Source organism: Equus caballus, chromosome 10 (genome assembly GCF_041296265.1).
Source record: "Equus caballus isolate H_3958 breed thoroughbred chromosome 10, TB-T2T, whole genome shotgun sequence".
Taxonomy (NCBI): domain Eukaryota; kingdom Metazoa; phylum Chordata; class Mammalia; order Perissodactyla; family Equidae; genus Equus; species Equus caballus.
The window spans coordinates 89,550,740-89,573,899 of record NC_091693.1 but is presented as its reverse complement, the minus strand read 5'-3'; the positions used below and the strand labels follow the sequence as shown (position 1 = coordinate 89,573,899).

The 23,160-nt window shown below is 41.2% G+C and overlaps 1 protein-coding gene across 5 annotated transcripts in view; it reads left to right on the top strand.

Moving 5' to 3' along the window:
* MAP3K5 (mitogen-activated protein kinase kinase kinase 5) overlaps positions 1 to 23,160 on the top strand; it is a 180,551-nt gene that overhangs the window by 69,848 nt on the left and 87,543 nt on the right. For all 5 annotated transcript variants that reach the window (XM_023651182.2, XM_023651183.2, XM_070225547.1 and 2 more), the window contains 4 exons: positions 3,706 to 3,899; positions 5,166 to 5,334; positions 6,467 to 6,573; positions 8,854 to 9,024. In XM_023651182.2, coding sequence (XP_023506950.2) covers positions 3,706 to 3,899; positions 5,166 to 5,334; positions 6,467 to 6,573; positions 8,854 to 9,024 — 641 coding nt within the window. The remainder of the gene's footprint in view (positions 1 to 3,705; positions 3,900 to 5,165; positions 5,335 to 6,466; positions 6,574 to 8,853; positions 9,025 to 23,160) is intronic.

Genomic DNA, 23,160 nt, shown 5'->3' with positions numbered 1-23,160 from the left:
CCAGTCTTGCCCTGTGACGGCTTCACACGTGGAAAAGCAGGTTTATGAGCTGAGCAGATACTGCGTGTTATGAGCAGGTCTCTCGTTGACCCGAGGAAGCTGCTGCTTAAGCTGCTGGGTGTCCTGACCGCAGGCTGAGTGTTTCGAGCGTGTAATTCAATGTGTGTGAATGCTGAGGGCATCTCTTCCCAGAAGCACAATTCATTTTCGACATGCACTTATATTCACCTTGATGTAGTTTTTAAAAATTGAAAAATGGAATTCGCATTATTTAAAAAGGAAACAGTGAAGATAATTAGATAGAATAAGACTAGATTCTGAGCTGCGGGTTTGTATAGCCGTGAAAACAGACATGGGCCAGAGATGAGCGCTCTCACTTGATGACCAGGCCTTCGTGTTTTGAAGTATAAGGAAATGTGGTCTTCCGCCTCAAGAAGCAGGTTTAAATATTTTGGAATTAGTGTCTTATTCGTACACGGCAGTTGTTGCCCTGAGGTGTCCTCCTGATCACACAGTGGTGGTTTTTATTTGCTTTGGATTATTAGTTATTTTAGATTCTGGGGAAGTTGCAGTAATACTCTAAGTTACACGTGAACCAACTTGGGAAATAAACGTTCCCCTGTTATTAGTTTTCATCATTTTGAAAACGTGCCTTTCTCAGCAGTCAGTGTCTTTTCAGAAGCACAGCATCTCACAGCCCCTCACCCTCTCTCCTGCTGCCCGCCCCGGCCGTCTCTGGCCTCAGGCCTCGCAGCATCCACGCGCCTCCTGCCCAGCACCGTCCTCCCCTTTGTCTGGACATCAGCAATGGGAAATTGAAACAAATATTTATTGCCTCAGAGGCACAGGGAAGAGACCCTAAAAAGTGCAAGGGTGCAGGAACTTAGGAAAACCTTACCCTGCTGGGTTTTCAGCAAGGATTCTGAAGCCATAATCCATGTGGTTTGAAGAAGACCGTTGCAGGAATCCGCTTTTCCGTGGTCTCGGCAGGACTCTCGTTTTCCTCTCTCTCCCTCCACCACTCAGCACACACCCAGACATCTGAGAGTCATTCTCTTCCAGATGAGTTTTATGCAGATGCATTATTCCCCAGTGCCCAGTATTTCAATAAATAATGTATTATATTTCATGCCTTAGACACAAATACACGTGGTGTTAAGGCTTCTGAGGGTACAGAGCTTCATCCAGCAGCAGCGGCAGAATATTCCGAAACTCTGATACGCTTTTCTGGCTTATTGGCTCTTCGTCTGTTTGTTCTTGTGCGACTCAGAAGATGGAGAACACTTTCTTTCGTAATTCCGAGTCGGAGCGCTTATCTCAGACAGGGCTGTTTGGTTCTCTTGGTCTTCTGCACCCCATCAGTTTAAACCCCAGAAGCTTCGGAAAGCAAGCTCTCAGTGGCCTTGGCTTTCTCTCTGCCTGGACGGCGGCCTGGGTGAAAGGACTGGATCGGTGCTTTGGGGTCTCCGTGACATTTTAGAGGCAGGCCGTGCTTGTTCTCTGCCTTCCTGACTGAGCTTCCAATTCTGGTTCCACGAAAGAGATCTTGAGAGGGAGCAAGTTGATGTCCTGGATGGGAAATCAGATCTCATCCTCTGGCACTTCTCCTCGTGCTCTCAGTGGAAGTCAGGTCCAGTGTCCGCTTCCTGATCTGACTTCCAGCAAGGACCTCAAAGAACACTGCGCCCGGCATAATGAAGTCTGGCTGTACGGGCGTTTGGGACTTCTCGTCCCTTTGCTGTGAGGCAGTGACTTGGCTCGTGCAGGGTCCGTGGAAGGTGACCTGAGGCACAGGGTTGGTGTGCCAGCATTTAAAGGCCACTCAGGAAGGTGCCCGACCCCTCGCAATAGTGCATACCTTCTAGAGAAGGGCATGCCCTGGGCTGGAGTCCCAAACACAGCACAGACCAGCTGCATGACCTCTGTGAACTTCACCTGAGTCCCAACTGTGACATGGGGTCAGTCGCACCTTCCTCCGCGGGTTGTTGAGAACGTGTGACCATTTGTTCCGTGGCACACGGAGGCGCTGAATAAACGTTTGCCCTCATTTGTTTAGTCCTGGGGGTGAGGGGGTGGTTGCTGTTCTCCGTAAGGCCGATAGGGCCAGGAGCCGTAACCTGGACTCCCTGCTCCCTGGAACAGAGATAAGTGGAGTTTCCATGTGTCTCATTCCAGTTTCCAGCCCTCTGCTTTCCTCTTTCTCTCTGGTTTTCCCTTTGAGTCTCTCCCATGTCCTTACATTCAACCACACCAGTTAGTTCCTGGCTCTCTGTTTGGCTTGGATCTCTTTTATGTTCCAATCCCATATTTCTAACTCTCTTTTGGATACTTTCCCTTCAGTGTCTTGCTCCCCCGAGATCCCAGCCTCTCTACAAGTAGACGTACCCCTCTGCGCCCCGCAAATCTGCTGTCAGCTTCTTGACGTTCTTCTCATATTTTAACTGGAGGTCAGGTTGTGTTTGATTCCTTGTCTGACCTGAGTATAACTCATTCATGATTGAATGTGATTTTGCTTTCCGAATTCTTGCTTTTTTAATGATCCCATTCTTTTTTAGGTAGCCCCGTGTAAGACTGTGGAGTCGCCTCTGATTCCTCCTCCTTCCCCTCTCTCAGTGTCTGTAACCAGTTGCTGGTTCTAGATGGTTCTTTCTCTTCAACATGGAGCGCGTTTGTCCATCACTGCCTCTGCCTGTCTGGTCGTGCTCTGAAGCTTCCTGCCTATTTTCTTCAGCTCTTTCCATCCATCCTGCTATCTGCCCAGACCATCCGTGCACAGCTTTGGTTATGTTTGTCCTGGTCTGAGTTGTTCTGGGATCCCCACTGCCCAGCGTCTGTAGTTTAAAATCCTCAGCTTTGCATTTGGCTCCCCTCCTTGAGCCCTAAGCTCCGGTCAGGCATGCCTACTCAGCAGTGTGCCATCCAGTTCCCCCTTTCTTCTTCCCAGCTCTACTTTTGCCTGCACTAGTGTCCCCTCCCTTGGCTTCGTTAGGAGGTGACAGGCACACTGAGCTAGACTGGAGGGGGGGGTGGAAGCAGAGAGAGCAGCTGAGGGCCAAGTACAGCGTTGATGGCATGGACTAATGTGCTGGCAAGAAGATGGAGGAAAACAGACAAATTTGAGATTTGTTTTGGCGGTAGACTAGACAGGACTCTGTTAGGACATGGATGTGAAGGAAATGGAAGGGTAACTTCTGGGTCTCAGTTTTAGTAAATGGGAGGTTGATGGAGCCGTTGACTGAGACAGAGTTGTCTGGCGCGCAGCAGCTTTGTTCTGGCCTCCCTGACCATGTTGCCTGCCACTGGGGCATCCCTTACTTGTCAGCTCTTAGTAATTTCATATAGTTACGCTCTATCTCTGTGACTCAGGTCTACATTCCCTGAAGGCCAGAGGCCGAGTTTTAAACTGTGTTTTTCCTACAGCGTCTATCATGGCACTTAACCCTGAGAGATGGTGTATCAGTATTTAATTGATTGATTGGAACTGTGCCATTCTGTTTTTTGGATCATCTGCAAGTCCTAATTATTTGAAGTAAGCAATTAAAGAAATTGGAATAAATTTCCATTTTCGTGGGTCATAAATGAAAAACGAGATTTCCCCTCCCACTCAGGACTGTTATTGGAAATGACTCAGTGAGGTACGACTTGGGCTGAGTTGGCGTGGAGTCCGCAGGCGGCTCACCGCGTGCTGTGCCTTCCCTCCCACAGATGTGCACCGGGAACTACACGTTCGTCCCCTACATGATCACGCCGCACAACAAGGTGTACTGCTGCGACAGCAGCTTCATGAAGGGGCTCACGGAGCTCATGCAGCCCAACTTCGAGCTGCTCCTTGGGCCCATCTGCTTACCTCTTGTGGATCGTTTCATTCAGCTTCTGAAGGTGGCACAAGCAAGTTCCAGGTAAAGTCTAAGAAGGCCGTTTGGTGATGATAATGAAGTGTTATTCTACTTCATTTCTTTGTGCATTTTATGGAGTATTTCTTAGCTATTCTGCACAGCTAAGAACCAGGGGAAAACATGTATAATATCCTCTAAGTGTATAAAATGGATGCCACATAGTCCACATGTTGCATTTTCTTCACTTTCTTCACAGCATAACTTGAAATCAGCAAAAAAAACCTCCAAAAAGATTTCTCAAAAAGTTAAAAATAGAAATACCCTATGACCCAGCCATCCCATTACTGGGTATCTATCCTAAGAACCTGAAATCAGAAATCTCAAGAGTCCGTTGCACCCCTGTGTTCATCGCAGCATTATTTACAATAGCCAAGATGTGGAACCAACCTACATGCCCAGAAACTGATGATTGGATAAAGATGATGTGGTATATATACACAATGGAATACTACTCAGCCATAAAAAAAAGACAAAATTGGCCCATTCATAGCAACGTGGATAGACCTCGAGGGTATTATGTTAAGCGAAATAAGCCAGTCAGAGAAAGACGAACTCTATATGACTCCACTCATAGGTGGAAGTTAGTATATTGATAAGGAGATCTGATCGGTGGTTACCAGGGAAAAGGGGGGGTGGGGGGAGGGCACAAAGGGGGAAGTGGTGTACCCACAACATGACTAACAAAAATGTACAACTGAAATCTCACAAGGTTGTAATCTATCATAACATTAAAAAAAAAAAAAAAAACCTCCAAAAAACTGCTAACTACATTATAATGATGGTAGAGCAAAAAAACATTCAAATTAAGTACAGAAACATCATCTGAATAAATGTCCAGGGACTTTAGTGTATGAGCAAGAACTCTGGAAAAATTGCTGAAAGCATTATTATATTTTAGTTAGGAACAGTCATTTATGTTAATAAATGATGATGCTGAGTTAGAGAGTACAGGTCCTGTTATGTTAAAATCATAGGCACACAATTTATTTATTGGCGTTTTAAGTAGTACATTGCAAGTTCTTGGCAAATTCATTGACGGGGAGTATCTTTACCTTTATTTCTTTCTGAAGCAAGGCAGAGTGTTAAAAGAAATATAGGACTCCCACCAAATTTTTAAATAATGCTGGATATGTGAGGTTCACTCTGTGCATTTTAGTGAATTGAAAACTACTAATGCTGCAAATGTCAATTCATTTTCATATAAAATTGTTGCTCTTCATTGAAATCCTTTCTAGTTTTAACTCTTAGAAATGTGTGTTTTCCCGCCAGCCAGTATTTCCGGGAATCTATACTCAATGATATCAGGAAAGCTCGTAATTTATACACTGGTAAAGAACTGGCAGCTGAATTGGCAAGAATTCGTCAGCGAGTAGATAATATTGAAGTCTTGACAGCAGACATTGTCATCAATCTGTTGCTTTCCTACAGAGATATCCAGGTGAGAGATGCTTAAAGTCTTTGTGATGTAGTGTGTTGGAAGAGTGAGGGAGAATGGACATCGAATTTCAGTTAGTGAATAAGTCAGTCCTGTTACTGCATGTAATTTTTGATTGACGCTCCTAAGCTTTCCATTTTGAGATTTTATGATGAATGAAAAAAACTCATATGAGTTACCCATCACTGGTTGTGAAAGACTGGTATGTTAAAGGTCTGACTTTTTCCACTAAAAGAACAAAAAGAAATATCTTCATGCATAGCTAACCCGTTGACAGTCTGTTCTGTTCTGTTAGCCTCATGCCCACCTGTCGGTCAATGAATGAAAGCTTTATTTTGGCAAATAGCAGAAATTTTTAGAGCTTTCTGGACATATCTCTTACTCCTTGAAATTGTATTGCTTGGAATTGTTGGTGCTCAACCTTACTGGTCAGAAGCGAGAAATATGCAGTTGATTAATTATAAAAATAACTTTTAAAATATATAATGTAAAACACACTAACATCATATTATTTTTATTGGCATGTCTTAAAATTTAAAAAATATGGTAAGTAGAATGAAATCCTCTCTAAGTTGGGGATTTGCTGTTAGGCTTTTACAGTAAAATTTAAGCGACTTCCAGTTTCTTATTCCCAGCCTTTCCGACCCAAGTAAAGCTTCATGCAGAGGACAGAGACTCACACATGTGGAGACGTGTGGCATGTGGGAGCCCATGACAAGAGTAGCTTACTCACGTTGACACAGAATCATTCTGCTACTTATAACAGACATTCAGTCAATGCTCTCATCCTCGACATTTTGGAAACTATTTCCCTGAAAGTAATTGAAGGGACACTGCGTAACAGAATCTGGCTCCATGGGGAAGTAAACCACTATATTTAGACAATATAGCATTATCATGCTAGGTGGTTTTGTTTTGGGGTCGGATGTGGAAACTCTGTATTTCTAATGTTTTTATCCATGTAATCCAGACTCCTAATTTTAAAAACAAACAGTTTCTTCAGAGCGTTCCATGGGTTCTCGTTCTCTTTTTAATACTCTTCTCAGATTCAGGAATCTGGGCATCAAGGGGTGTTTTGTTGTCAGAACTTTCTCCGAGGGGTTTAACTCTCTCTGATTCTCCTCTTGCTTGAAAGGACTACGACTCGATTGTGAAGCTGGTGGAGACACTGGAAAAGCTGCCCACCTTTGACCTGGCCTCCCATCACCACGTGAATTTCCATTATGCGTTCGCTCTGAACAGGTGAGCAGAAGTAGTTCCCCTCCACGATGTGCCAACATGGGATTTTTTAACCCACTTATTCTTTCTGGGGTATCTTTGTGCTGTAGCATTGCAACCACTCCCTGTTAGAAAGTAACATTAATATTTCTATGTCAACCATATAAATATAGGAAGCATGCATGCTGATTTTTGTGTCAGTAAAAAATGGCCCCCACTGTTTGTATATTTAAATTCTTAAAATTCCTTTTCCTCTCTGTCGAAGTTTGTGTTTGCTATTTATATTTTTTTAGATTTTTAAATATTACATGAATATGATGTTATCTTCAAGCAAATAAGCTCAATACTAAATGATTATTCACACAAAAATTAACCAAGTAGAGGAAGGGTAGTTTTAGCTGGGTGAAAATATTCCTAACTAGAGAATATTTTCACTGGGATGGTTCTGAATGCACCTGATTATAATCAAGACTGTTGCCCACAGTTTAGGTCACGTATCCACGAATCTGCCAGGCCCAGGACTGATGCTGCTGCTTCCAGTCCTGCCTCTGTCCTCTGTCCACGTCAGGGCGCACACCTCCGTGCACCGTCACCAGGGCCATCCCTGCCCTGGCCGTGGAGAGGCCTAAAGCTCTGAACTGTCCACAGCTTAGTTGTGCTGTTCTCTTCCGTAGTACGGAGTTGAATATATGAGTAATTAACACAACTGTGGAGAATGATAAAAAGAAAAAGAGAAGGGACATCTTGTCTGTTGAGCACTTGCCATTGTCACTTAGGCTTGATTATTTCACAGATGAGAAACGGAAGCTTGGAAAGGTTGAGTGACTTTCCTTCCAGGCTCATAGTTAGCATGTCATGAAACCGAGGCTCAAACCCAGATCTGTCTGACACTGAGGTCTCTTCCTCATCGCTGGGTCCTCCTGTCTCTGCCTATGAAGAAAAAAGTCAGCATGCTGTTCAACCAGAGATTGTTTCTTCCCTTCTTTATCCACCCAAACCATAGAGCTTGCTAACTTTATCAGTAAATGTATAACTAAAGTATATTTTCTCTCCCCATTCATTAAACATCTTTTTCTTTAGATGTGACAGAATGAAATGAGACCTCCAGAGCTTACCTGCTCCAATGGATTTTCAAATGAGTTCTTTTTGAAAGATGGAATGGACTAGATTCTATTTTGAAATGAAAAGTGAAAGTCCTTAAGAGCCTCTTATAGTTTTCTTTATCTGTGTTTCATCTTTACCTTTCCTAAAATAGAATATAATGAATTGAGGGGCGTATTTGTATGGAGCATTATTCTAAACTCAGGGTATTTAGGACAAAGCAAAAAAGGAATTTCATGGACAGAAAGATTTAAAGTAGTAGTTGAGAATAGAAATAACTTTTTTTTCATAAATGCTTTATTGAAATATAATTCATATACCTTACAATTCACCCATTTAAGTGTACGATTCAATGGTTTTTAATATATTAACAGAGTTTTGTGACCACCAACATAGTAAATTTTAGAACATTTTCGTCACCCCAAAAAGAAACTCCCAACCCATTAGTTATGCTCCCTTCTCCTCGCACATCCCCCAAACCCATGGAGCCGCTGACGGACTTTTGGCCTCTGTAGCTTGGGCTATTCTGGGCATTGCATGTAAATGGAATCGCACAATATGTAGTCTTTTTTTGACTGGCTTCTTTCACTTAGCATGTTTTCAAGGTCCAAGAAATAACTCTTAGAAGAGTTTTTATCTGGTTTTAAGAACAGTCTATACATACTTGCTGCTTTAGAATGAGCCGTGTAAAGCCGCTTCCTTACATAATTAATTGGTTACACCTAGAAATTAGGCTCTTGGGTTAAAGTTGGTTTGTCGGTATTGCTGTGAAGGAGTTTGCTCAGTGTTTTGGAGTGAAAGCCATTGAAACCTACAGGCGGGGTTTTGTCCCTGTTTGGATTCGTTGACTCTGCCCCATTCAAGGCTGCAGAGCAAATTCCTAACCTCACTCCACCAGCTTGAACCTGCACGTAAATGGAGGGAAACCAGAAGGACGACGGATGGCTACGTACAAGTTCATCCCCATTATCAGAAAAGCACTTCAGAAGAGATCCTCGTTAGGCCCCGCAGACAGGCAATAGGATAAGAATGGAAGGTGTCAGACCGAGGTTTACAGAGGACTCTCAACATCCGATTGTTGTTTTTGCCCTGCCGAACTTCACTGTTTGGATCAGTGCGTTAAATAGGTTTTAATAAGCTGACTGGCCTCTCTTGCTTCTGTAATCTGGATTGAAATGATGCCATTTTCGTCCCCTGCCTTAGGAGAAATCTCCCTGGAGACAGAGCGAAGGCTCTTGACATCATGATCCCGCTGGTGCAGAGCGAAGGGCAGGTGGCTTCCGACGTGTACTGCCTCGTGGGTCGAATCTACAAAGACATGTTTTTGGACTCTAATTTCATGGACACTGAAAGTAGAGACCATGGAGCTTCTTGGTAAGTATACAGGAAACGATGCTTGATAGTCCATGACATAAAAGATTGTTTGCAAATGAGAGTTAAATTGTTGTTAATCCTTTAGATTACGTATTCGAAAGTAAACTTTAGAATTTATAGCTTTAGTGAACAGGTTTGATGAAATTCATTTAATATGGCAGAGTAAGTTGGGGTAAATTAGATGAAAATATATAATGTAAGAAAATAGAATTTTAAAAAGCTATTTTAAGTATAATATATAAGATAACGGCAAAATATAATTTGGTGAGAAATTTATGTAAGTTTATAGAAAGACATGAAAGAAGACCTGAATGAATGGAAAAATATACCAAGGGAATGGATGAGAAGGATTGATATCTTAAAAGGTGTTAATTCTCCCCAGTAGGGCTTTCCGTGTAATTTGACAAATTGCTTCTAAAATTTATTTGAAAAAATAAAAGGCCAAGAATAGGCAAAACAGTTTTGGAGAAGAAGGGTTGAGGGACTTGCCTTACCAGATACAAGACTTCCTGTGAAGATGCGATAGTTGGGACGTTGCAGGCTGGGTGTCGGCAGAGACAAGTAGAACACTGGAACGGGAGAGCGAGCCGGAACAGACTGAGGTGTGCAGGAGACTGGATCCGTGGCACGGTGCTCTTCATGAACCAGAGCGGAAGCGATGGCTCTTCAGGCATGGTGCTGGAGAAATTGGTGTATCTGCTTGTAAAAAGAAAATAAAATTGCATCCCCACTTTAAGCCATGCACAAAAAGTGAAAGCCAAGTGAATTGAAGACCAAAATATTTTTTAAATTACTTTACAAAAAATATTTTTAGAATATACAAACTGTGCTTATGACTTTGGGATAGGAAAGAATTTCTTAAACAAGGCTTAAAAATACCATAAACCATAAAATGGAAAAAATTGGGAAACTAGGGTGCATTAACATTTGCTTTTGCTCATCAAGGTTCTGGCTTCTGGAAATGATGGAATAGCTTCTATTGCACTTCTCCTCCTGCCAGTAACAATTATAAACATCGGAAAAACACTTGTAAAAAAAGTTTGAATGTCCTAAAGTGTGACTAAAAGTAGTCAGAAACTGGGGAGGTTTTGATCCTTGGATGAAGGGTACCTTATTGGGTAAGAGCCACATTTCAGCGGCTTTTCCCTTGGGGGCACGCCCTGTTCTGCAGGGCACGAGGCAGAGAGAACTCAAGAAGAAAATCCCAGTCTTACTGGCTGGAGGAGTCGGTTTGAGGCTGCCAGGAAGTTGAGTGTGATCCCACCTAAATGAAGGAGTCACAGAGAGAGCCCCAAATCTGTGTACATAACTCCCCTTTGATTCTTGGCTGACCCCTGACATGTGCATGTGTGGGATAAGACCCAAAGGAGCCAGACGGAAACCAGCAGCTGGAAGGCAAAGGAGCTGAGCAGAGATTTCAGCAGCTGCCCAATGCAGGAGACACAGTTTGGAGTGTGAACTTCACTGAGTTCGACGGGCTTGAGAAACAGTTTGAGCTTTCCACTGAAACTCCATAAGGACCACGGCTTAGGAATAACAAACTACACCCCAGGACTAAGGCAGTGAAGTAAAATTAAGTGTCTCTGAGTTTGCATTTTGTCAGGTGCTGGTGCCGGGCTGAGGCGGGGATGTGGTCCCTCAGGCTTCCTTCCCTGGACACACTTTCCACGGCCTGGATCGTGTTCTGTTGTCTTGAGTGGACAGTGACCCACAGGCACCCTTTACTTCTGGGGAGACCTCTGATGCAGGGCCGTTTTCTGGGAGGTTTCCTTGGGGGTTCAGAATGCAGAAATAGAAAATAAGAAAAAAGTTCATGGCTTAGATTTTTCAAGTTTGCAGAATTGTGAGATGTTTTTAGAACAAACGTTGGTTGTTGAATCTTATCTAGGGCAGAGGGTGAGTGGTTTGAATGAACACATCCTGCTGGTCTAAGTATGAAAAAGAGTGGTTCTCTAACATTTGATGTTTTTCACTGTCACTGCTTTAGTTATTTTTGCTCATCGAAGCTCTTGCTGATGGCTAAAATAATGCCATTTTTTCTATATTTGAATGTCTGTAATCCAGGTTAAGATATGATCCTTAGGTAATTAAACTGAGTTTAGCTTTTAGTTATTAAAAGGTTGTAGCTTTTTATCATAGCTGTTCAATATAAAGTTAAATAGGAGTTAATGAAAGCAGTGATGGCGCCTGTCACAAGTGCTGTTGGGGGATTGTTGGGGATGCTGTGGGATAAAGAGCAGGTGAGAGAGCAAAGCTGGGAAGACGACCGGCTTTCAAAGTAGGAAATACTGTGATCCAAGAGCCTAGATTTAGGCCTAAGAAAAGGCCACAGAGTTTCTCAAGTGAAGACTTGGGTGGAATGACCCAGGGAAATACTGTGGACGGTGACCGGAGGGCCCTGGAAGTTCACTGCCGAGGTCACGGCCACAGTTTCTTTTTTAACCTAAAGAAAATGCTAAAAACACGTAACCACAAAATAGTTATGCTGAATTCATATGCACCGTGACTTACTTAGGACATTTTGTTAATGCGGTTTTTGCTCAATAGGTAGAAATAATAATCCCTTAAACTTTGGAGTTCACACAGGGTTTTGTGTATGTTATTGACTGTTAGAGGCTTACACGTACCTCGTAAAGTTGGTGGGGTTGACATTTTTCTTCCCATTTTATAGCTGAGGCGATGGAAACTCAAAGAACTTAAGTGAATTTCTTGATGTTTTGTGGTTTATGAACTTTCAAATCTAATTTTTTCAGATCCAGTGGTGTTTTTCCTGCATCTTCGGCTCTCTTGCCTGCAATTTCCGGGAACAGACATTTCTAGGAATGGCTGTGCTGTTTTGTTGAAGGAGCACGGTCTTTTGGGAGACTGACATGAGATAAATGTTGACTTACTGCTTGGAAACCGTGTAATCTTAGGCAAATGACTTAACCTTTAGGAAATTCAGTTTTCTTCCTTAAAAAATAAGAAGAATACCTACCTACCTGAGTTAGAATGCCCTTAGCATCCTACAGGTAGCAAAAGACCTTGACTCCAGAGAGCTTAAACAATAAGAAAATGTATCTTCTAAAACATGGAGTCCAGAAATTGGGTCTGGCGTAGGTCGAGTTGGCAGCTTCAGGATGTCAGCCCAGGTCTGTTCCCTCCTTAGTGCTGCGGGTGGCTGTGCCCTCCGGCTGGCCTTCGTAGGGTTGCAGGGTGTCCGTGGCCGTTCCAGGCATCAGTCCAGCTTAGCTACACCAAGGCCTAGAGAGGAAGGGAGGCCATCTTCTCCTGTATCTTTCTTAGGACTGAGAAAATATACTCACAAAAACCTACCCAGACTCTCCTTACATTTCTTTATGCTTCTAGTATTTCATCAGCCCAGTAGCACAGACATCACTGGTAAGGAGGGATGGGGTTATTACAGCTGGTTTAGACTGACCACTTCAGGAGGAATGAATGCTCTGTTGTGAGGATTAAATGAAGCAACAGGTGTTAAAGTCCTGGAATTAGTAGCCACTTGGTGTTATATCCTTAGTATATAATATGTGAAAATATTTTTTGTTTCTTTATATATGGTTGTATTTACCCATGTTCAAATAGACATTGACTAGATTAAATTTCCCTTTTCCTAAAATATTCCTAAGAGTTTTCTTTCTCTTTCTGAACATTTCAGCTCATGAGGGAAAAGTTACAGACTCTGTATGCTTTTCACCCAGACCTTGTTTGAATTTCATACGCCACGGCTGTCTTGGGGTCCCGTGGGACAGGCAGTGATTGCTTGAACTCGTAGTTGTTTTTAGAGATGATGAGATTCTCTTCCTTAGGGGCAATAGGAAGTCATTTTCAGAACTTGGAAAGGAAATTAGGTGCCCGTACTATATGCACATACTCGTGTCTCTCCTGTTGTGATCCCAGAGAAGATCCATAGCCAGGAAATCAGAAGCATTAAGCCTATTTTTAGCATTAATATGTCCATTTTTCCATGGTAACTTGGAAAAGAACCGACAGCCTTGCCTTATCAACTAATTTTCTTTTGCGTCAGTGACATGCTATTCAAACAGTAATGTGTGCCTAATAACGATTTGGTTTTTACATTGTTAATGGAGTTGGCTTTACTTTGGAAGAGTTATGTAACAAAGCAATCGACATACAAATAAAGACCAACGTCTATTTTCCCTTTTCCAGATTAGCCTTTTTTCCTTTTCTTGGCTTCAAAATAGCCTTCTCTGTGTCATCTCAATCTCCACTCCCCTCCTTCCAGAGTTTTATCTCACTGTCTTTCCACTGACATCATTTTTGTTTAGTCCTTTACCGTGTCTGTTAGACGAGTTTCCAAATTTTGATGAGTTTTGTTTTTAGAACACAGAGCCTGAGACTTCTTAGTAACTCAGTGTGATACCCAGCTCATTGGTGTCCAGACATAGATGGCACCTGAGGGACCAGAAGTTGCAGGATGACCTGACACTTGGGGAAAACACACCGTGTGCCCTCGGTTGCTTTGGCACAAGCGCCCTGGCACACCGGTCTCAGCCTCAACCTTGATTCAATACCACGTGTGACCGATGATAGATTGGATGTAGCTCTGTTATGACAGGACCGAGTCAAAGTCCAGGGATGACAGTATTTAATACGTCACTGTGGAGCTTTCCTGATTGCGGCTGACAAGCATTGAACCTCTAAGGAAGGCAGCTAAGGCTTGCTGGATTGAACTGGGTTGTCAGAGGGACAAGTGAGGGAACTAGCTTTTTGCCAGGCATTATGCTGAAAAGGAAGGAGAGTATGGGAGAACAGGAGCGATTTCACTCAGTGAACCAAAGCCGTCATTCCCGGGCCTGGCGGAACATCAGAATTGCTTGTGGAGTTTTTCAACAACGTGGAATTCTTTGGCCCTGCAGAGTCAGCTTCGTGGATCCGTTTTGTTAAATAGGTCGACCATAACTGCTAACATGGCTCTTCCCTTTTATTAAATGTTTATATATTCCCCACGTTTTGCTGTCACTCCCTTCCTCCTAAATCTTTTCCGTTCTCCAAATCCTTAAAGATTTAAGTGTAAACCTCTGGCCCCACCTCTGCCTCCTCTTCAGAGCTTTCCCAAGTGTGTCTCCTCCCATCTTCTCAGCCATCTTAGAATATGAGTTTTGCATTTTAATTTGAGAATTGGCAGCCCTTAGAAGGCTAAGTGTAGAATGGTCATAAACACGTGAAAACTATACACTCTCAGGATCAAGTAAGTGCATGTTAGAATCCTGAGCGAGGCTTTCTTGGTGTTATCAGTTGGCAAAGATGAGAAGAGATGAGCATACTTTATTTTGGTATAAGTGCAATGTGAAATTCGATCTTCTATACTGCTCTGGGGAATGTGAATTCTGGAAAGCAATTCTGCATTATTAATTATAGTATTATGCAAGAAGAGCCTTGAAATAATTCATGTTCTTACACCCAGCTATGTCCTTTGGAAACTATCCTAAAGAAATAGCAGAAATTACAACAATGTTCACTATGCTGAATTTTGGTAACAAAAAATTGGAAGAAATTTAAATGTCCAACAGTGGGGAAAATATCCACAGAAGGATAACATCTCCATGAGAGGGAATAGCATTCATTCAAAATTGTTGGGGGAGTTGGTGGTAAAAATATACATAATGTAAAACTTACCATTTTAGCTGTTTTTAAGTGTACAATTCAGTGGCATTAAGCACATTCACATTGCTGTGCTCCCACCACTGTCCATCACAGCTCTTCTCGTCTTGCAAAACTCAGACGCTATTCTCATTAAACAGCTTCCCATTCTTCTCCTCCCAGCTCTTGGCAACCACCATTCCACTTTCTGTCTCTATGTATTTGACTATTTTAGATATTTCATGTAAGTGGAATCATATGGTGTTTGTCTTTTTTGTGACTGGCTTATTTCACTTGGCATGATGTTCTCAAGGCTAATCCATGTTGTCACATGTGTCAGAATTTCCTACTTAAGGCTGAGTCATATACCATTGTATGTATACACCACATTTTGCTTATCCATTCATCTTTTGATGGACATTTAGGTCGTTTCCACCTTTTGGCTATTGGGAATAGTGCTGCTGTGAAAATGAGTGTATAAATATCTGTTTGAGTTCCCTGCTTTCAATTCTTTTAGGTATACAACCAGAAGAAAATTGTGGCTTTAAAAAAATATTTAATAGTAACATGCATCATGATATCATAATCAAAATTAAAAACAGATTATAAAAATAGCATGATGCTCTTTTTTTGGAAAAAAAAATATGTGAATAGTAAAGGGACCCGAAGAAGATAGAATCTGGGGTTCTTTTATTTTCTTCCTGACTTTCCTATAATCATAAGGATTATATGCAAATAAGGAGTTTGAATTGAAGAGAGGGCTTCCCCATCTCCTGATCAGAAAGACAGTGTGGTCTGGCACCGGTTTTCTTCTCATGCAGTCCTGCTTTGCCTCTGAGTTATTTTATGAGTGATAATTTCAGAAATATCCTAGAGACGTAAAGAACCATGAAATTCTAATTTAATTACTTGTATGTCTCATGGAAAGAATCATGGCTTTTATATCACAAAGAAGGAAAGATGACACCTCCATAGAAAGAACTTGACTGGAGCTCACTTTCTTCTTTGATGGAAAGTAGGTGCTCTTGAGCTAGAAATAATTCCAGAATATTTCCTTTTTTCTTGACTTTGTTGAATATCTCAGTGCAGATGCAGAAAGCGAACCAGGTCTTTATTATAAAGACTTCATCACTCCCTCCGTCATCAAGTACTTGCCTCTTTGAGAGCTGGCTTGTCATCAAGAGACAAATACAGTCTAATAATAAGTCAGCCCTTGGACTAAAATCAATTGCTTTGAAAGCTTGAATGAGCAGTTTGCATCTTTTCAATGTAACAATGAATTGAAGAATGCAAATTATTTATCCTCTTTCAACAAATATTTAGTACTAAAATAGAAAAAAATCAAAAATAGTGGAAATAACTTCATACAGTTACTCAAATATAGTCACTAGAATTCTCTGAAGATGTGAATGTCTGCTTCTGTCCTTAAGATTTGTTTCCTTCCTGAAGTCCTCTTTCATTTAGCCTCACCCGCCCCAATCCTTTCATTTCTCTCTTTGTGGACAGTTTTACACTATTCATCATTGCTTATAGATTTCCTTAGGTCAGGATTAACATACTGTTCGTGTTCATTTATCCTCTTGGTAGGTGAACTGTGAAGTTTTCAGTGACAAAAACCTTCTTCTTTGGTGCATTTTTATGGGCACTTTCAGCAGTCTTGCCGTATCAGTCTCTTGCAAGTATTAGCCTTTGGTCTGATAAGATTGATCAAATATATTTTGTGACAAACATCTTTCTTTCCAAGAATATATCAATACCTGTTTCTGTTGTATGTAGGATACAAACTTTATCCTTAGCATGAAAGCAATTCTCTCTGCTTTTATTCCTTATTGTTATTTTTCCCTTTTCACCCAACTCCCTCTTACTAAAAAACAACAAAAAACCCAGAAAGTGTTGAAAAAAAACTTTAGAAAAAAACACGTGTTTAACACATCCCGAAGGCTAGGCAGACTGATACAGAGGAGAGGGCTCAGGCCTCGGAATCCAGCAGAACTGGATGAGTTCTTGCTTGGCCAGTTGTAAACTGCATGACTTCATATTTCCATGCTTCAATTTCCTGATAGTAAACTAGAGCAAATGCTCTCACCTTGAAGAGTTGTCAGAATTAGAGATATTAATCCTGAAGTGTCAGGTACAGCATCTTATACCTGGGAGGTGCTACTCTTGCTGTTTCTTCACTATCTGGTGTTAATCACAGCTTTCTTTGGTAGAGAATGTCGTCTGTGCCATGTGTGTTATTGTTAGGAATACCCTGCCCCCCTTCGTAGGGAGGTTGTATGTTCCCATCCCATGACGCCAGGTCTGGGTGCGTCTTGATCAATGCTCATTATCAGCAGAAGCTTAAGCGCTGGTTGTGGTTGAGCCACAAGTCCCCTTTTCCTTGGCCACTTCCCAGAGAAAGTTGCTCCTTCAGGTTGGGGCCTGGGGGAACCGGTGTGAGGGAGAGCTGAACCAACCGATGCAAGACCGTGGTGTGAACAGGCATCGCAAGGCGCCCAGACTGGAGGTTGTTTAATATGCAGCTCACTTACCCTAAAATGACTGATATGTCGTTATCTCCAGCTAAAACGGATAGTTTCATTATTTTAACATCTATATATGTTTTTATCAAGGTCGAATCTGAAGAAAATACAATAAAATGATAAAATATATATGGAAAATTAGCACCAAGAAATGAAAGATTACAAATATGCCAATAATAGGAATCAGCAGGGGCCAGCCCTGTGGCCAAGTGGTTAAGTTTGCACGCACCACTTCGGGGGCCCAGGGTTTTGCCAGTTCAGATCCTGGGGGCAGATGTGGCACCGCTCATCAGGCCATGCTGAGGCAGCGTCCTACATGCCACAAGCAGAGGCACTCACGACTAGAATATACAACTATGTACTGGGGCCTTTGGGGAGAAGAAGAAGAAGGGGGGGAAAAGGACGATTGGCAACCGATCTTAGCTCACGTGCCAATCTTTAAAAAAGAATAAATAAGTAAGGATCAACATGCTTGGTATAACGAAGCTTCAAGCTAATAAGCCTTTTAGTAGTAGCGTGAAAAAAGAATGTCTACCACTTCTTCAGAGGAACTAACTCTCCCTAGCAATAAATTAAAGGAATTTCTCATCTAAGACCCTATGGAGGCAACAATGAAAGCCGAATAAACAGTATCCTTGATACTTTTGTTGAGTAGTGGACTCCACTAACGTTAAAGTGTCGTGTGGTGAAGGTGATATGCAGTTCACTATATCTAATGTGGCCCACTGTCGCTTTCTGGTGATACAGCTTTCTCAGGTCAGGATTTAGAGTTCTGAAAGAAGTGAGTAGATTGTCTGTATCTTATGTGACCCACTGCACTTATGACTTCTCTCAGCCCAGTTCTAGGTAAGGAGTGGGTGCATTGGTTCTTCATTCAGCAAGAACTTCCTTATCTCTTGCAGTGTCTAGGCACCCTGGAGATTCAGGCACTCGAGTCAGCGGTCAGCAAGACTGACGAGGCCCCTCCTCTCACGGAGCATACGTTCTACTGGGGAGATAGAGGACCAAATTTCAGATTGTTCCAAGTTCTGTAATAGATACAGAACTCTTCAGAGTTTCCATTTTTTTCATTGTTGCGCTAATATGTGATTTTCAAGAAGTTTTTCCATTTCACCTAAGTTACCATATTTATTGGCATAAACGTGTTCCGAATATCGTTTTACTTTCTTTTTGAGGCGAGCAGGACCTATGCTGATGCCCCCTCTTGTTCCTAATCGTGCAGCATAACAGCATTTTGTATTTTCCCTCCCTCCGATGAACAGTCTGCTGCCCAGGAGTTTATCAGTTTTGCTCATCTGCTCAGAGACCACCTTTTGGCACTGCCGATTTTCTTTCTTGCGCATCTGCTTTTTATGTCATTGATTTCTGCTGTTTCCTTTATTTGATCCTTGCTTCTATTTTGTTTGAAGATAATATGCTTATTTTTCTAGATGAAAGCTTAGAACATTGATTTTTCAACCTTGCTCTTTTTCCAAAATATGCATTGAAAGGTATAAATTGTTCTGTGTCCCAGAAATTTTGATATATTGAGCTTTCAATATTGTTCAGTTCAAATATCTTTTAATTGTCAGTGTGACTTCTTCTTTGACTCCTCGGTTGTTGAGATTGCCCAGTATCCCAACATATGTTTCCTTGTTGTTCTCTAGTTTAATTCTCTTGTGGTTCGAGAACACACTGCATTATTTCAGTCCTTTAAAATTTGTTGAGGCATGCTGTATGGCCCAGGATATGGTCCACAGCTGTTGGGTGTGGTACTCCACCCAAGTCAGTCAGATTCACTTCCGCATCCTCACTGATGGTTTCTCTTCGCCTGCTTGATCATCACTGAGAGAAGTATTTTAAAATCTCCAGCTATGAATGTAGATTTATCTGTTTTTTTTAGTTTCGTCAATTTTTGCTTTATATATTTTGAAGCAATGTTTATGAAGCCTCTTTATGTCTTGTGATAATTTTTACCTTAAAGTTAGTTTTGTGTGATGTTAATGTGTGATCGCAACAGATTTCTTTTGGTTAGTATTTGAGTGATGCATCTTTGTGCATCATTTTACTTCAGCATACCAGTGTCCTTATATTTAAAGCATGTCCCTTTCAGATGCATATAGCAGAGTCTTTTTCTTTTTCTTTTCCTTCCCTCCTTCCTTCCTTCTTTCCTTCTTTCCTTCCTTCCCTCCCTCCTCCTCGCTCCACATCTCTTTTGCGTGGAGTATTTAGGTCATTTACGTTTAATGTGGTAACAGATGGTTGTGGTTGTGTCTACCATCTGGCTGTTTGTTTTCTGTTTGTCTGTTATGTTCTTTGTGTCTTTTGTTCTCCGTTCTGCCCTATTTTCTATTTAGTATTACGCTTCATCCTCTGTTGTCTTGTTACTGATACTTTTTGTTATTCTTTAAGTAGTTCCCTAGAGACGACTGTCCACATCCTTGACTTCTGCAGTCTACCTCAGGTTTGTACTTTACCACTTCCTGAATTAGGAAAGAAACTTAGAGCAGTTTAAATATTCAGTAGTTTTTAGGTAGTTAATATCTTTTATATACAGTCAAATATTTACCCTTTCTGATTCTCTTTCTTTCTGCAATTCACTACTTCCAACTGAAATCACTTTCCTTTAGCCTGTAGAAGTACTTTTAGTACTTTTTTTTTTATTTTGTAGTGCAGATGTGCTGGCAACTAATTTTCTCACTTTTGTCTGCAAACATCTTTCTTATACCTTTTCTTTTTTCTTGGATCCTCTAAAGATGTAATGCATTGCGTTATCTTCTAGCTCCCATAGTTTATGTTGCAAAGTCAACTGCTCCTCCTTTGAAGGTACTGTATCTTGTTTCCTCTGGCTGATTTTAAGATTTTCCTCTGTGTCTTTGGTTTGTGTCTTTGGTATTTAGACTGTGATGATTTTATCCTGCTTGAGATTTTCTGAACTTCTTGAATCTGTGGGTTCATGTTTTCATAAGCTTTGGAATATTTTTGACCACATGTCTTAAATTATTTCTTGTGTTCTATGTTCTCTCTCTTCTATTTCTGGGGCTACAATGATACATATGTTGGACCATTTAACTGTGTCCTGTATGTCTCTTATGCTCTGTTGTGTTTTTTTCTCTCTGCTGCAGTTTACTTATAATTGACCTGTTTTTTAGTTCACCAAATCTATCTTCTGCTCTGTCTAGTCTGCTATTAAACCCATACAATGAATTCTTATTTTCAGGTATTGTATATTTTAGTTCTGGATTATTCAATAAAAAAAAAAATTCTAGCTCTCTGTTGAAATTTTTTGTCTCATATCCATTTGTCCATCTTTTTCTCAGTTTTCTCTTCCTTATTTGTAATCATTGTTTTAACGTCTTTGTCTACAACTCGATCATCTGACTCATCTTTGGGTCGGCCCCTCTTGCCTGTTTTTGCTCTCTTGTTTATTGGTCACATTTTCCAGGCTCTTTGCATGTCTCATAATTCTTTATTGTATCCCATGCATTTTGTATTCAGAATTATTGAGACTGAAGATGATTTTATTTTCTCTCATGTTTCCTCTGTTAGGGAGATAGGGTAAAGAGCTGATAGTCTTGAACAGTGCCATTGAGTTGAGTTGGGTCTGGGTGTCAGTTGTAGTTGAGCTGGTCTGTCTCTGTTTTGTCCTTGCTTCTTGGCTGTGACCCCTCCCACCCCTGCTTCTGACTGAGAGCAAAGCCAGTCTCTGTCTCCTTATCCCTTAAATATTGTGGGAGATGTCCTATCTGCCCTTTGGAGTTCTGAGTTTAACTCTTTATTCTCCCACATTATACAGCTCCAAAATTTGGTCAATTCCTTAAGAAGGAGATGGTCATAGATCTGCTGCAGGCTCCTCCTTCTAGTGCACTTCCCTCCTCGGTACCGCCAGACCTCAGGAGATTTCACTCTGCCGTCCAGCCCCGCCTCATCCCCCAGCCTCCTCTACAACCCAGCATTCGACAGATGTCCCCTCTGGAAAGCTGGCACGTTTGGGGCTCCTCCGCGTTTGTCTCTGTCGTGCCAACCACGCAGCTATCAGCAAATCCACTAGCTGTCTTTTCCCTGGGGGAGCTTCCAATCAGCACAGCTTCTCTGCCTGTGCCGAACCTGAGCTTGATGTTATGGGCAGATTCAGCAAGTGCCACTCAGCTCATCTTGGAAGGGCGCCTCCCTCTCTGGAGTTTTAGCTCAATGATTGTATTGTTGTTGTTGCCTACAGATCTCCAAGGTCCATAAAAATACACGTTTGCTGTGCATCTTCTTCTCCCTGGTTGTGGAGACAGTAGACTGTCAGATCTTACTGGAAAGCACAAGGTTTCCCCCGACATTGCCTGTCCTTCTACAATTTAAATGGCTGCGTGCCTTCTAGTAGTTGGAATACATTTTATTCCATATTACAATTAATAATATTGTTAGAAATTTAGAGTACTTTTTCGTCTTGTAACAAATATCCTTATAACTAAATTTCTAATTACGTATTTAATGTTTTTTCTTAGTATAAATTCATAGATGTGGAAATGTTGTGTCCACAGGCATGCATAATTTTTTTGTTTTTTAATTTTACAATTTTGATAGATTTTGGCAAATTTCTGCCAAGAAGTCCTATACTAATTTACAGTGTGAGAATTCTCACTTCCTGTGAGTGGCAGATTAGTAGTATATGACAGGATTTGATTTCTTTTGTCATACACCTACATGTAATTTTAATCTCTAGGAAATCCAGAAAATATTAAGACTTCCTCCTCAACACCCAACTTATTGTCATGGAGTGATGTGAGTCACAGAAAAATATAAATTATTAACTTTATTGGCATTTATATTTTGGTTAAAAATATATATTGTTTATGGTAAGAGAAAAAGAGATGTAAGCCCTGCTTTTTGCTTTGGTTGGTTTTGGCACAAAGGAAGAACTTAGTGTTTGTTGATTGATTTGGGCATGTCCTGCTTTCTGTGTCTTCCTTTTAAGATACTTAAGAGAAATATTCCATGTTCCTTGGTTTCAGGGAAAATGAAAGAATTTATTTGTTGAAAAATTCCCTATCTTGATGTGAATTGCTAGGGAGGAAAGTGTGTGACTTCTTTCTTCTCCTGAACTCTTTTTATTGGGACCTTCTATTTGCCTCTGAACAAGCACAAGACGTTTGAGACTTATGTGAGTCAAGACTCATAAATCCTGTGTTTCCTTGATACGACAAACTTTTGCATATCAGCAGTCTGGGCACGTGCTGTTTCCATTTTAGAATTGAGAAACACCTGTACCTTCTGGAGCGATAAAAATGCTTTTTAATCACCAACGTGATGCAGTTGGAAATTTTTTTTCTTGTTCCACAGACGTAACTATTTGAGCCAACTAGTTAAGATTAATGCTTATTTGGGTTTTGTTTCCATTTAGAGCTGCTTACTCTGTTTAAAAAATAAGACTCTTAACAGGGCACGTGATCCTCAGTATTCAGAAAAATGTACTTTTTCATTTGAAGTTTAACTCATTTTAAATTATGGAAAATTTCAAGTATGTATAAAAGCCAAGAATATGCTGTAATGTACACTATTGTGCCTGTGACCACTTTTGCTATTTCTGTCTTTCATTTTTACAATTAACGGTTTGCATAGGAATGCCTTTATCTTAGAATTGTAATGTACTTTCCCCTACGTAACCTTTTTTTGTATCATCAAATGCTCACTCATTAAGTATTTAATCCTTATATTTTCCTCAGTCTGGTTTTTTTAGAATAAAGATTTCGTTTTTCATGTTTGTCTCAGGCAGTTTCTGTTAGTCACTGGGTGTTGATTTTCATTGTCTTCTTCTTGCTCCCAAACAAATTAACACTGACTGTTGCTGCCTGTTAAAGGATGCAAGTGAGGAAGCCCTCGAAGGTCCCAGGAAGTACCTGGAAAATGCCACGGATGCAAAGCACCGACGTCTCTTCGAATGCGGAAGCTTCTTCCCACGTTGATGTTCAGTTTCACGCATATTCAGAAAAGAGCTCTTCTCTTTGAGCCACAGTTCGGATGCATACGCACAATCTCCGTGTTT